This window comes from Phoca vitulina, unplaced genomic scaffold (assembly GCF_004348235.1).
Source record: "Phoca vitulina isolate PV1807 unplaced genomic scaffold, GSC_HSeal_1.0 scaffold30, whole genome shotgun sequence".
NCBI lineage: Eukaryota > Metazoa > Chordata > Mammalia > Carnivora > Phocidae > Phoca > Phoca vitulina.
This window is the reverse complement of record NW_022589733.1, coordinates 10,558,801-10,572,220: the sequence shown is the minus strand read 5'-3', so window position 1 is coordinate 10,572,220 and position 13,420 is coordinate 10,558,801. Positions and strand designations below refer to the sequence as shown.

The window sequence follows — 13,420 nt, the reverse complement described above, 5'->3', positions numbered from 1 at the left end:
CTGTTCCTAGGCCAGTACCACACTACCTTGATTTGTAAGACTTACTATAAAGCCAGAGTAATCAGCAGAGTAAATCCTCTTTAACTTTGCTCTCTTCTAAAGATTATTTTGGCTATTTTGTGTCATTTGTCATTGCATAAAGAACTGCACAGTCAGCTTGACTTCTGGAAGCTGGCTGGGATTTAGCTTGAGATTGTAGTGGATCTGTAGATCACTTTGGAGAGAATAGATCTCTTAATAATATTGAGCCTTTCAGTCCTGAACATGTATATTTTAGTTAGGTCTTTAATTTTACTCTGCAATGCTTTGTAGTTTTCCAGCGTAGAGGTTTTCAGCGAATTATCTTTAGATATTTGATGTTTTTTGTGAAATTGTAAAATATCTTTTAAATATTTTCTTATTTGTTGGCAGCATATAGAAACAAAATTATTTTTGTATATTCACCAGCTACCTTGTAGCTGTATACCTTGCTAAATTTACTTTTTCTGAGAGTTTATGTCTTTTTGTGGGGAGAAGTGTATTCTTTTTTTTTTTTTTTTTTTTTAAAGATTATTTGCTAGCGCGCTCGCGTGCACAAGCACGGGGAGCAGCAGGTAAAGGGAGAAGCAGCTCCCCACTGAGTCAGGAGCCCAGTGTGGGACTCAATCCCAGGACTCTGGGATCATGACCTTAGCGGAAGGCAGAGGCTTAACTGACTGAGCCGCCCAGGCATCCTGAGAAGTATTTCACGGTATTTACATATAACAGTGGGTTTTTGTTTTACTTTTACTTGCCTTATTGCAGTGGCCAGTAACTCCAGTGCAGTGAGTAGAAGATAGTCTCCTTAATGATTTTTAGTAATTCACCATTAAGTATAATGTTTTTATAAATCTGGATACCATTATCTGAATAAGGAAATGCCCTTCTATTCATAATTTGTTGAGTTTTAAAAATCATTAAATGGGATCACTGTGATTTCTATTTCTAATATTTACGATTTTTGTGTGATTTTTCAGATCAAGTTTTGGTACCAAGAGTATGCAAATCTCATTAAAAGAGTTGGGAAAAATTCTCTTTTTAAATTTATTTTTGAGATCGTGAAAATTGTATTCATTTTTCCTTAAATATTTATAATGAAGATTTTGCCAGTAAAGCCATCTAGGCCTGGATTTTAATCTTTTCAAAGAATCAGCTTTGATTCGCCCTCCTTCAGTACTTTTTAAAACATTAATTGATTTTGGCTCTTTTATTTTCTTGGTTTTCATAAGCTGTTTTTTCCAGCTTCTGAAATCAGAACCTTGTCTTTTAATTAATTAGTTAGTATTTGCCAGCCTCTTACAGCATACACATTTAAGGTATAAACTCCCCAAAGCTAGTTTTTGGTGATTTCCAGATGTAAATATTTTGGTAAAAAACCTGTAATTTGTAACTTAAGTTTTACTTAAGTTACATTCATAATAGTATAAATGTTACTCTCATTTCCTAACTTTGTGTGGAAAATAGCCAATGTTTTTCTCATTTTTTAAAAATAGGGCACTTTGAGAGTGCTGCTGGTTCTTTTGCATGATTTCCCTGAGTTCCTTTGTGATTACCATTACGGATTCTGTGATGTGATCCCACCTAACTGTATTCAGCTAAGAAATCTCATCCTGAGTGCCTTCCCAAGAAATATGAGGCTCCCAGACCCATTCACTCCTAATCTGAAGGTAAAGTTCCAAACAGTTCAAGGAAAAGAAAGTTATGTCTTAGTATTTGAGTCCTTTCTCTAGTGGTAGACCTATTTAACCCCTCTCTACCTGGCACGCGCGCATGCACACACACACACAAGTTGTTAGGTGAGGATGTTCTTTTGCGGGGGGAGATCATGTTATTAAGCCTGCTGAATATTAGTTCACAGTATTTGCCTAGGTGCTGTTTTCAGTTAATCTTGATAGTAAATTTATTTTTACAAAACCTCAGTTGAGGTGTTGAACCAGTTATTTGCAGGATGGCCCTGGTGGCACAGAGTTGTAGAACAGATCTTTGTAATGCTCCTATTTCAAAGGTGTTTTTTATGTGTATAGCCCTGATGTGGCTACTATAATTTTTACGTATTTTGTACTCTTTATTTCACATCCCCCCCCCCCATTTTTTTAAGTAGCAGCTATGATATTCTGTTCTGCTGGGGCATCTTTTCAAAGACTAGGGCTCTTGGTGTGCAGAATCTCCTCTGTACTCTTTTTTGAAATTCAGTGGTATACATTAGACCTCTTCACAAAAGGTACCTATCCTGCCTTAATTTAGAAAGATAATTTTTTTAGATAATTTATTACAGAATGAGAAATTCCTATCATTTTGGAGATAGATTCTTTAACGAGTAATAAAAAGTGGCTTTAAAGATTAATAAAAAGTGGCAGCTCTCATCAAGATATTTACAGTGTGCAGTTTTTGGAAAAGAATCTACCACTTTTTAAGGTAGAGAGAAAGAATTTGCTGTTAACTTCTACATATACTTCTGGTTTTGATTATTGTATCTGTCTGTGGCAGGTGGATATGTTGAGTGAAATTAACATTGCACCCCGGATTCTTACCAATTTTACTGGAGTGATGCCACCTCAGTTCAAAAAGGATTTGGATTCCTATCTTAAAACTCGATCACCGGTCACTTTTCTGTCTGATTTGCGAAGCAACCTACAGGTTAACTGGTTTGACTTAAACTTTTAGCTGTGTCTTTCATAGAAAGCATTTTGTATGCATAGTCCTGTGGGTGGCCTATTTGGGAATTAGTGTTTTCTTTTTTCTTTTTAAAGATTTTATTTATTTGAGAGAGAGAGAGAAAGAGCATGAGCAGGGGGGAGGGGAAAAGGGAGAGGGAGAAGCAGACTCCCAGCTGAGCGGGGAGCCCGATGGGGGACTCGATCCCAGGATCCTGGGATCATGACCCGAGCTGAAGGTAGACACTTAACCGACTAAGCCAACCAGGCACCCCTGGGAGTTAGTGTTTTCAACTGGATTTAAAAGTTTTAAAACGTAAAACATAGTGTTATTTCTAATGGTTGGATGACATTAACTGGATTATGCATTTTACTAGTTCATCTTCTCACTGACACAAAGCTATTGCCTTGAAAGAGGTAACCAGGGAATAGGCTCATTTTCTGTAAGAATAATACTGATAATCGGTCCCTGTCAGTCCTCCCAAGATTGTTCTAAACGGATTCTGGTTTAGTTTGCTGTACAGAAGAGGACTTGAAATCGTGTTATCTTTCCAGTCTTTCCACACCAGAGAACTACTTTTTCCCCTCTCCAAATATTTTTTTCTAAGATTTCATTAATCTCCATAGCCAGTGTGGGGCTCAAACTCACAACCCCATTATCAAGAGTCCCACACTCCACCGACTGAACCAGCCAAGGCGCCTTTCCAAGTATTTTTTTATAGTTGAGATAATGCATAGTCTGATTTCACACACTTTATTTTCCTGGTACCTGTTAAAGCTTTGGCTTCCAAAGGAAAATCATGTTTCTGTTATTGACCCAACCACCCTTAGGCTGCTGTGTATTTGTTCAGCAACCTCACAAAGTCAAGCAGATTGCTAAAATTTAAATCACAAGTGTTGAGAGCAGTTCAGCTTTTCTGTGAAGGCATAAAATGGGCTTAGAAATACTGAATCCTCTGTGAAAATAAGCAGGTTTGTTTTGTTCATTTAGGTATCCAATGAGCCTGGCAATCGTTATAACCTCCAGCTCATCAATGCACTGGTGCTCTATGTAGGGACTCAGGCCATTGCACACATCCACAACAAGGGTAGCACGCCATCAATGAGCACGATCACCCACTCGGCTCACATGGACATCTTCCAGAACCTGGCTGTGGACTTGGACACTGAAGGTGAGTAAAGCCAGCCAATTCTGAGTTAAGTTTTCTGCACCACAGTTTGATCATAAAAATATTTTAAGCCACAATAGACAATTACTTTATCAGTACGTTTATGGCTCTATTTTGTTTTTTAATTTTTATTTTAATCCCAGTTATCACAGTGTTAACATCAGTTTCAAGTGTACAATACAGTAATTCAGCAGTTCCATACATCACCCGGTGGTCACACTCCTTAATTTCCATCACCTATTTAATCCACCCCCACTCCCGGTAACCATCAAACTGTTCCCTGTAATTAAAAGTCTGTTTCTTGCTTTGACTCTCATTTTTTTCCTTTGCTTGTTTTCTTAAATTTCACATATGAGTGAAATCGTATGCTATTTGTCTTTCTCTGCTGGCTATTTTATCTTTAATTGTATAGTATCTGCTTAATGCAAAACTTTTGGAAAAATGGAAAGAAATACCCAGAATCCTTACCACATTACTAGTATTGCAGTGCATATGATTATAGTATTTTTTTTAGTGTGAAAATAAACATGTTCCTTTTACTAGCCGCCCTTTAAAAATAAGCTTATCTTACAGTGTTTTGTTAGCCTGCCTTTCCCCCAGCATTTGTCTTATTTGTCAGGCAACTTGTTAAATATTAGGTATGTAAAAATTAATGGATAGGACTTTACCTAACCTGCTTTGTAGAAAGTTGACAGTATAATTCTTCCTATAGGTTGCATCTTACCTGGTTGAATCACATTTCTTTTGGTCTTCTGTATTCATTCTTAGACCCCAGTAGGTACTAACCAACTACATAGTCTTGCTTATTTTAACACACAAGTACTTTATTTTAAAAAAAGAAAAGGCTTTTTAAAAAGTAGGCTCGAGCCCAATAGGGGGCTTGAACTCAAGAGTTGGACTGTGGGGGCGCCTGGGTGGCTCAGTTGGTTAAGCGACTGCCTTCGGCTCAGGTCATGATCCTGGAGTCCCAGGATCGAGTCCCGCATCGGGCTCCCTGCTCGGCGGGGAGTCTGCTTCTTCCTCTGACCCTCCTCCCTCTCATGCTCTCTGTCTCTCATTCTCTCTCAAATAAATAAATAAAAATCTTTAAAAAAAAAAAAAAAAAAAAAGAGTTGGGCTGTGCCTTACCATCTGAGCCACCCAGGTGCCCTTAACACACACAAACTTTAAAAAGGATGCCTTTTAACTTTGCTAACAATTCTTGAGAGGATAGTTAATCTTGATATACATACACTTGTCTATTTGTAGAAGGGATTTGAGACAGTGTAAAGCCAAGATTTAACAAGACTGAATACCATTACATCCAGAACCCAGCAAAAAAAAAGGGGGGGGGAGTAGCCTTACAAACATGAGTAATATCAAGCAGAGGCAGACAACCAGACCTAGTTACTGTAGGTATTTATTCCAATATAGTCTCAACTAGCAGTTCTCAGAGTGTGGACTGGAAGCCCAGGGGATGTCCCCAAGACCTTTTTAGAAGAGCTGTGAGGTCAAAACTACTTTCACAGTAATGACTGTGTGTGTGTTTGCACTCATGTTGTCATGAGTGTACAGTGGAGTTTTCCAGGGGCTACATGAAACATAATAGTGGAACACATTGAACACAGCACAGAAGAATCCAGCTCTCTCCTATTAAGTGACATTAAAGAATCTGTGAAATTAAAAGTGATACTTTTTTTTTTTTTCTGAAAAATGCTTATATGCATTGGGTCTGTTTTTAAATATTTAAAAAAAAAAAAAAAGGGGAAAATACCCCCCCCCCCCCGACACACACCCACCAGAAATGGAAACACTGGGGACCCAAGAACCACTGGTTGAAACTAAAGGATACTGAGTCTCTAGCAGAAGTCCAAACCCTAGCCTCTCAGAATGATTTGTCTTTTTATGTTGGCCTTTCACATGAAGCATGTCTGCAGTAAACTGAGCTTTCTCAATTTCTAGGTCGGTATCTCTTCCTGAATGCCATTGCAAATCAGCTGCGGTACCCAAATAGCCACACTCACTACTTCAGCTGTACCATGCTGTACCTTTTTGCAGAAGCCAACACTGAAGCTATCCAAGAACAGATTACAAGGTAAGGGAGAAGTTTTTTAGATAATTCTAAGTGGTGCCTCTTCCCCTTTATTATGGATTTTTTTTTTCAGTGTTCATGGAGTATCTTCGACATGTCCATTTAAGACATCTTTTACATGTGTTAAATAGGATGTAGTTGTGAGCATAATGGACATTGTTCCTGCCCTAGCAATTTAGTCTGATGGACACAAAATGACAACTAGAGAATTACAACTTGTTTTTAACAAAAGGTACCAGCGTTTTGATTGAAAGTCAACAGTTTCTCTCAGGTGGTGGTGGTGATGACATTTTTTATCCAGAGTCCTGAATCCACACAGGCTTATTAAAAGCCATGGTAAAGAGCTTGGGCTTTTCTTTATCTTCTAGGTTGAGAAGTTTGAAGGAGAAATAACAAGATGATACTTGTGGGGTTTTTTTTTTTTCCTTTCCTTTTTTGATGTAATATGTTGCAGATTGCTTAGACTGTCTATATAGCATTGGAGATTGGGCAATGGGTAGATTCTGGTGAGAGAGAGACAGACACACATTTTAAAAAGTGGGCCAGACGTTAAATCTGATACTGTCCTCCTTACTTTACCTTAACTCAGTCTTCTAGGCTAACGGGAAGAGGTTTTCTAATTTCAGAAACCACCTGCATTAACTATGGTGTATATATATATGTGTGTGTATATATATATCTAGACGTTAACCCACCTGTCCTTAGTAAAGCTAGTAACTTTTGCATGTAGTTTAGTAATCAAGGAAAAAAGGTAAAGGAGAAGTGGTCATAAATTTGTAGATTTCTCTATGCATTAACTAACCTTTTTTCCCCTTCAGGGTTCTCTTGGAACGGTTGATTGTAAATAGGCCACATCCTTGGGGTCTTCTTATTACCTTCATTGAACTGATTAAAAATCCAGCGTTTAAGTTCTGGAACCACGAGTTTGTACACTGTGCCCCAGAAATTGAAAAGTGAGTTCAAAGTAATTTTTTAATTGTCTAAGAATGAGAAACATATGGGTGATTAAGAAGGTAATGATAGGCAAAGCTAATGTGACCCAAGGTACTGCCAGGTCTGGAATTTTTCTCACAAACTTGTAACTGTCTCTGTTCTTCAGGTTATTCCAGTCGGTTGCACAGTGCTGCATGGGACAGAAGCAGGCTCAGCAAGTAATGGAAGGGACAGGTGCCAGTTAGATGGAACTGCATCTCTGCTGTAAATGTGTCAGCCTGGAGGTCCCACTGCACCAGGTTTATAAACTGGCTGAAGAATCCTTTCAGCTCTTCCTGACTTTCCCAGCCCTTTGGTTCTCGGGTACCTGCCCCAATTACTGTTTGGGTCAGCTTCCTGTGTATGTGGGCACGTTCCAAAGTTTAAATGCATTTTTTTTGACTTGGCCAAAATTTAGAAGATGCTGTGAATATCATTTTGAACTTGTGTAAATATATGAAAGATAAAACCTTTGTCTGGAACTTCTTGGGTTTGTGCAAAATGTGTCCAAGGCAAGTAGATAAACTTGGTACCTGCCCAGCTTGTAACTGAAAGGCTGTTGATGCCGTGCACTTGTCTGGGGATATAACATAGCTCCATGTCTTCTGACATTCCTGGTGTCCCAAAGAATAGCAAAAAAGCCAGTTTAAATATTGTGTAACTTATTTTTTTAATGTGGACAGGGGACCCTGAAAATCATAAAGTTGTTAAATATGTGTATGTGCTACTATTTGGTATGCTTAGGGAACATGGGAAGAGCTCACAATTGAGATCCCATGGATTTTTGTTTTGCCTCTTCCCCTCATCTAAAGCTGACTGCTGGGAGAGCATCATTTTCTCATTTCTACTGGAGAACTACCCCCCCTTAGGCCCCGAGATGCAGTCAGCTCTTTTTATAAAGGGAAACCAGACCACGCCTAAAAGTGCCCCTAGCTCTCTCCTCATACTTACAAATTGTGGGAAAGGGGACTAATAGTGTATGAATTGCCCTTTCCCATCATCCCAGTGAATAGCCATATAGGCTATTTTGAACAACAAAGTCAAAAGGACCAATACAGCCCCTTTTGTAAGGATTTTGAATGTTTTGTAAATGTATTGGTCCACGTGTTGTATTTTGTAGCCTTTCTAGTTCCTGGGCTCTAGTTCCCTTCCTTGTATGTGTATGCATACTGTAGTCAAACATTAAAGTCATGACACACACGTGAGTCCACTGTGCCTTTCTCAGTAGCAGCAGCCAGTGCTGGTGGTGAGGAGGAAAGTGGACAACCCAGTCTCACAGAGCCTGGGGCCATTGGGAAACATCACTTCTTGCTGAATGATTGATCTTTCCCGCTAATCTGGCATGTTTCAACAGTAGAAAAATCACTGGAGCAGGTTTCTTTGGTTAAAGAATTACAAAACATTTTTCTTACCCTTTCTCTTTATGGTATTTTGATATACTTAAAATTTATGCCACTTAAAATACACCTTACCTTTAATGATTGTCAAGTTTTATGGCCACAGAGGACAAAAAGGTTCAAGATTAAATAGAAATTTTAACGAGTAAGGTTTGAATGTCATTGGTGTCTTAGGGTTTCTTCCCTTAAGGGTGAGTTTTGTGCCATCTAGAGCAAACTTCAGACTGCTGAGTGCCAGGACCAGAGCTCGTCAAACCCCCGAACAGGAAACTAAGTCTTGGAAAAAAGCTTGCTCAAAATAGACCCAGGTCTCCTTTCAGAGTCCATGTTATTAAATGCTAGACTACAACGAAGACCTTAATACTGTCACATTTCTGCTAACTCTGGTTCAAACAGAACAAAGCAGTTATAAGATTTATTGGTCTTAGTAAACTGTCAGCAATTTCCAAGTCTGCTGTGCCCAGTCTTTAAACAGTTCACCCTTACCTCTGAGTTAACCCTAGCACACCACCTCTGATGTCTTATGATCTTAGAATAAAGTTCTTCTCATCGATGTTCCTTCAGGCAACACGGAACCTGCTAACTTGTCAGTTCCAACAACTGATGTAAGATCATCTTCTGACCATAGCGAACCTGCAGGGCCTGCTGCTCCCTCCAGCTGAGTTTGGTGTAGACCTCCTTGTTACTGAGTAAATCTTGTTCAGATTTTAAGTCTGTGGCATAGGTTTGCAGAGTCAACAAAACACTGTCCCGAAGAAGCTGTTTCCATGATGCTTTGAGATTGGGGATATTTGTGATTGTCAAGCTGTCCTCTTCCCTTTTATCATCTCCCCTTCCATCCTTCTCTTTAAACTCTCTGAATTCCTCAGCAGGCATGCATAGGACCTAGAAGCAATCATTGGGCGTTTCAATTAGGAATTTAATTGCCCTTTAATTGTGAATTTCTGAATTTAGAGAAGCCTATCTTGGCAGCATTTAAGTGTGCTCTCCCTCCATCCCATGTTTCCTTTCTCATTTGGCTTTATCTAGTTCTAAATACTTTGGCCATTCTCAGCCCTTTACCTTGAGTGTGCTGGTCAGTTCCTCTTCGGTCAGTACCTCCTCACGCCCAATCACAAAGGCTCCCTCTTCCCCAACCATCTCCAGTTTGCATAAGAAATCCCAGCGTTCATACAGTAGGAGCCTTTCAGCTTCAGCTTTTGTTCCTGTAGATGGTAATAGTGTCAAAGTCTGCATATACCCAGCGGTTCCTTTCTTCTTAGTCTACTACCCGGTCTCCAAAAAACGGGGCAACTGCTATTTAAGAGCACCTGGGGTGGGGATAGAGACATGTCCACTGGTGTCCAAGACTGGATCAGACACTCACCCTGTAATGCTGCTTCACGAACTGTCACCATCTGAATGTCAGCTGTGTCATCCGTGTTGTCAGGATATGGTTCAACAAAACCATACATATGAATCAGTTGCCAATTAGCCATTTGCCCGTAAGTGTTGAAAATTTCATGGCCTTTAGGAATGGGCTGAGTGGCCACCATCCGAAGACAATTCTGGGGTGGAAGGGAGAAGCTGGGACCAGGCCCAACAAATGCCTGGCCAACCCCATGAAGATTAATTCCCTCTTAGGAAGAGCTTTCCAGTGGGTACAGTTCAACAATGGGACTGATGATATACCTACCAACATTTTACTTTTAGTTCCTATTAAGATCCTATATAGCCATACCTCAGAGATTGTGTGTAGGTTTGGTTCCACACTACCACACACAAAAAGCAAATACTGTTTAAAAAAAAAAAAAAGCAAGTCCCAGTGCCTATAAAAATGTACTTATCTTAGAAAACAGATTTTTTTGCTAAACGGTGCTAACCACCATCTGAGCTTTCTGTGAGTTGTAATTACTGATCATATCACCAAAACAAATACAGTAATAATGGAAACGTTTGAAATACTGCAATTCTTGAAATTTTAATTCTTCCCAAAATAAGACACACAGACATAAAGCAAGTGGTGTTGGAAAAATGGCACTGATAGACTTGCCTAACACAGCGTTGCCACAAACCTATTTGTAAAAAGCACAGTATCTGAAGTGTAATATGCCTGTACAGTAGGATGAAAGGGGAGACAAAGGTCAAGTTCAGCCTCATTGATTAGGTGAACCTCTGCTCAGTCATCCTTAGTACTTAAAAAGCTGCTAGTGTTTAGAAATGAACAATTAAACCCCAAGTAGGAATGGCAGATGCAGGCCAGGATTAAAAAATAGCCATTCCCTAATTCCATAAACTTGGATCTTTTCTTGCAACTTTCCACCTAGCAAACGGAATTGATAGAACCCTGGTATCATCTTAGATCTGACCTATGACCGTCCCCTTTCCTCCCCCCGCCCTTCTTCCCAAAAAGTAGTGACAGTATAGCCAACCTCTGGCACCAAATAAATGATGGCAGTAGCTTAGCAGAGCAATAACCACAACTTACTTTGTGGGTATTGAAGTTTTGTGTTCTAACTATTTGAGTGGAATATGCAAACTGAACGTAACAAGAAAAGCTAACTTCACCTATGCTTTTTTACCATGAGGAGAATGGAGCCCACTTAGCCCAACTACCAGGCCAGCATAAATGACAGGCACTGGTGTGAATCAAATGCCTGATGGTCAGTGCACATGAGAACAGTAACTGAGAGGGATCCACTCACTGGAGAGTATTCTAGATTGGCATTATGATTGGCTAAGTGGTTTAGTATGTCTGCAGCAGGCACCATCAAAGGGGAGTTTGGCTCCTTCTCATCCTCCTCTTCCTCCAGTGGTTCCTGAAAGCTGCCACAGAGAGAACTTTGCTAAAGCCCAGTGTAGGGTGAGACTGGGGTGTGGTTCACTGTTCTTGCCCCTCTCATCCCTCAATAGAGTTCTAAACAACAAAGTCCTTCAAGGTTCCGCTCACTGACCTGTAGGCCATCACAAGAGCCACGAGCTGGCGGTAGAGTTCCAGGGAGCGGACCCTGGGGCTGAAAAGATCCGGGTGGGCTTCCATGAAGGGTAACACGATGGAATGGTACTCGCTGCGGATGTTGGCCAAGTCCTTCTCCACGGCCTCCGGGACGCCTGTGCCCTGCAGCAGTCGCCGGCGCTCCTCCTCGGGCCTGCAGTGACACCCCACCCGGGTTCCCTTCACACACCCCACCGGGCTAGTGCCTGGGAACCCGCTCGCCGGGCCAGGACGCTTCGAGCCAGGCTCCGGTGCTGGTGCTCCCCACCCTGCTAAGGCTCTCACCAGAACATGGGGTGCTCCAAGCGGCCCAGCTCCGGCCAGAGCGCAAAGTAGGGGCTCCAGGGCGAGGCCGGGGCCTGCAGCTCGTGCAGCAGCGCCAGCAGCAGCGGCACCCAGCCCGACTGGCTCTGCAGCGCGCCTCGCTCTGAAGGAGACACGGAAGTGAGAGACACGGCGGGGAAAACCCCCGCGCCGCTGCGCGGCCCGCCTCCCCGTCCCATCCCCGCCGGCGCACCCACCTCGCTCCAGCAGGCCGCCGATGGAGCAGGTGTGCTGCGACAGGAGCGCGGCCCGCGGCACGGCGAACAGCAGCTCCCCGGGCTGCACGCTCTCCCGGGCCACCATGCCGTAGCCGGCCACCGTGCCCTGCCGGCTCACCGCCACCTGGACGGGGGAGCGGCCGGTCAGAGCGGGCCTGCGCCCCCGCCGCGCCCGCCCGCACCCCCGCCTCCTCACCTTGGGACTCAGCTCCAGCCCCACCTGCCGGCACCAGCTCAGGAAACCGACCACCGGGTCCGGGTCCGCGTCGCCACCGCCCACAGGCCCAGCCACCTGGAACGAGCGAGCGCCGTGGAGAGAGCCCGCCCCGGAGAACGCGCGGGACGCGGGAGGAGACGGAGGTGCGCGCGGAGCAAGGGCTCTGGGTGGGGGAGGGGACGCGGAGGGCGGCCAGGGACCCGCGCAAGCGAGGGAGGAGAGGCGCGGGACCGCACTGCGGGCGGGGTAGGGAGGAGGAAACGGACGGACCCCGCTCCCGTCCCCCGCGACTTACCCGCCGGCGCTTCGCCTGGGTCGCCATTGTCGAGGCCGCGCGGCCCCGCGGGTCGGGAGCTCCGCGCTGGCGCTTCCGGCGTCCCGGGAAAGGCCTGTCGGGGGCGGGGCTCATATCCCCGCCCCGGCGCCACGTGACGTGCGTCCCGGAGTCCACGCGGAGAACGCGTGGGGGTTTGCACCTGCTCAAATCACTCCTCCTGAGAACGTTCTTCTGGAGCCCGGGTGTCCCCAGCTGGGTTTAGAACACGGGCGGTCGGGTCCAGGAAGACGTACCTCTGTACCGCCTCGAGCCTGGTTCTGAGCAAGGTTCACCTCTCTCCCCTTTGGTCCCCAAGAGCTGAGACATTTCGGAGCAGAAGTCCAGGTGAAGAACAAAATTGTTTCTGGATACCAACGCGAGGGCCTCCCGGCTGACCGGCTGTGAGCGCACCCAGGTGGGCGGGCAGCCTGCCTTCGTGATCGCGACTCCTCATTAGCCGGGGTAATCGAACCATTTTATTTGCTCAGAGCAGGTGTGTGCGCGCGTGCGTTTCGGACTGCCGTGGGACAGGTTGTATTTCCGAGGGGCATGGGAAGGTTCCCAGAACTGGAATAACCCCCCTCTGCCCGCACTCGCTAGTACATCCCTGTTTTTCATCATACGCATAGCACATGGTGGCTTTTATTTTTATTTACTTGCTTTATTAGTTGACATAGAGCAGGTACTCTATGTGTGTTTATTGAGTGAATGAGTCAGAAATGGTGGTTAAACATAGCAAAGTAGCATGCTGTTAAGAAAATGAAGCAGGGTTTTGAAGTCCTGCAATGCCAAAGCCAGCTCCTAGCTTGGCTTCTTAGGGCAAATCCCTTATCCTGAGGCTCCGTTTTCTCAGCTGTGAAACTAAGATAATATATATCTGTGGAATTAATGTAAGGATTGGTGGGACACCTGGGTGGCTCAGTCAGTTAAGCATCTGCCTTCAGCTGGGGTCGTGATCTTAGGGTCCTGGGATCACCCAGCCGAGCTCCTGCTTCTCCCTCTGCCTTCCCGCTCCCCCCCCCCATGCTCTCTCTCAAATAAATATTATCTTTTAAAAAAATGTAAGGATTGTTAAGATAATGTGTTAAGA

General features: G+C 43.6%; 2 protein-coding genes across 10 annotated transcripts in view; one reads left to right on the top strand and one right to left on the bottom strand.

Moving 5' to 3' along the window:
- The window catches only part of CNOT1 (CCR4-NOT transcription complex subunit 1), a 111,297-nt gene extending 103,944 nt beyond the window's left edge, over nucleotides 1–7,353 (top strand). For 3 of the 6 annotated variants that reach the window (XM_032424020.1, XM_032424021.1, XM_032424019.1), the window contains exons 44-49: nucleotides 1,512–1,685; nucleotides 2,506–2,655; nucleotides 3,664–3,844; nucleotides 5,783–5,915; nucleotides 6,731–6,865; nucleotides 7,012–7,353. In XM_032424020.1, coding sequence (XP_032279911.1) covers nucleotides 1,512–1,685; nucleotides 2,506–2,655; nucleotides 3,664–3,844; nucleotides 5,783–5,915; nucleotides 6,731–6,865; nucleotides 7,012–7,090 — 852 coding nt within the window. In that variant the 3' untranslated portion in view covers nucleotides 7,091–7,353. The remainder of the gene's footprint in view (nucleotides 1–1,511; nucleotides 1,686–2,505; nucleotides 2,656–3,663; nucleotides 3,845–5,782; nucleotides 5,916–6,730; nucleotides 6,866–7,011) is intronic. The other 3 variants (XM_032424023.1, XM_032424024.1, XM_032424022.1) reach the window with 1 other exon arrangement.
- Nucleotides 6,233–13,304, bottom strand: SETD6 (SET domain containing 6, protein lysine methyltransferase). Of its 4 annotated transcripts, none has more exons than XR_004301758.1 (9): nucleotides 12,310–13,304; nucleotides 11,777–12,089; nucleotides 11,541–11,682; nucleotides 11,215–11,409; nucleotides 10,966–11,086; nucleotides 9,648–9,828; nucleotides 9,344–9,486; nucleotides 8,768–9,166; nucleotides 6,233–6,415 (listed from the first exon to the last, which is right to left on the bottom strand). XR_004301758.1 is itself a non-coding variant. In XM_032424027.1 (9 exons), exons 1-9 carry the CDS (start codon nucleotides 12,421–12,423, stop codon nucleotides 8,861–8,863), a joined length of 1,443 nt encoding a protein of 480 aa, XP_032279918.1. In that variant the 5' UTR covers nucleotides 12,424–13,304; the 3' UTR covers nucleotides 8,174–8,860. The 4 variants fall into 4 exon arrangements, 3 of the variants coding, with proteins under 3 accessions (XP_032279918.1, XP_032279919.1, XP_032279917.1); XM_032424027.1 differs by lacking the exon at nucleotides 6,233–6,415 and having other exon boundaries at nucleotides 8,174–9,166; nucleotides 11,777–11,921; nucleotides 11,994–12,089; XM_032424028.1 differs by lacking the exon at nucleotides 6,233–6,415 and having other exon boundaries at nucleotides 8,174–9,166; nucleotides 11,777–11,921; nucleotides 12,018–12,089.
- Between the last annotated feature and the right edge of the window lie 116 nt (nucleotides 13,305–13,420).

Bases quoted from the DNA above. Each gene is read 5' to 3' on its own strand.
- SETD6 (XM_032424026.1), bottom strand. From the start codon at position 12,423: ATGAGCCCCGCCCCCGACAGGCCTTTCCCGGGACGCCGGAAGCGCCAG. The intron at 11,683-11,776 runs GTGGGTGCGCCG...TGTCTCCTTCAG, and splicing joins CGGCGGCCTGCTGGAGCGAG to AGCGAGGCGCGCTGCAGAGC. The intron at 11,410-11,540 runs GTGAGAGCCTTA...GTGTCACTGCAG, and splicing joins TTGGAGCACCCCATGTTCTG to GCCCGAGGAGGAGCGCCGGC.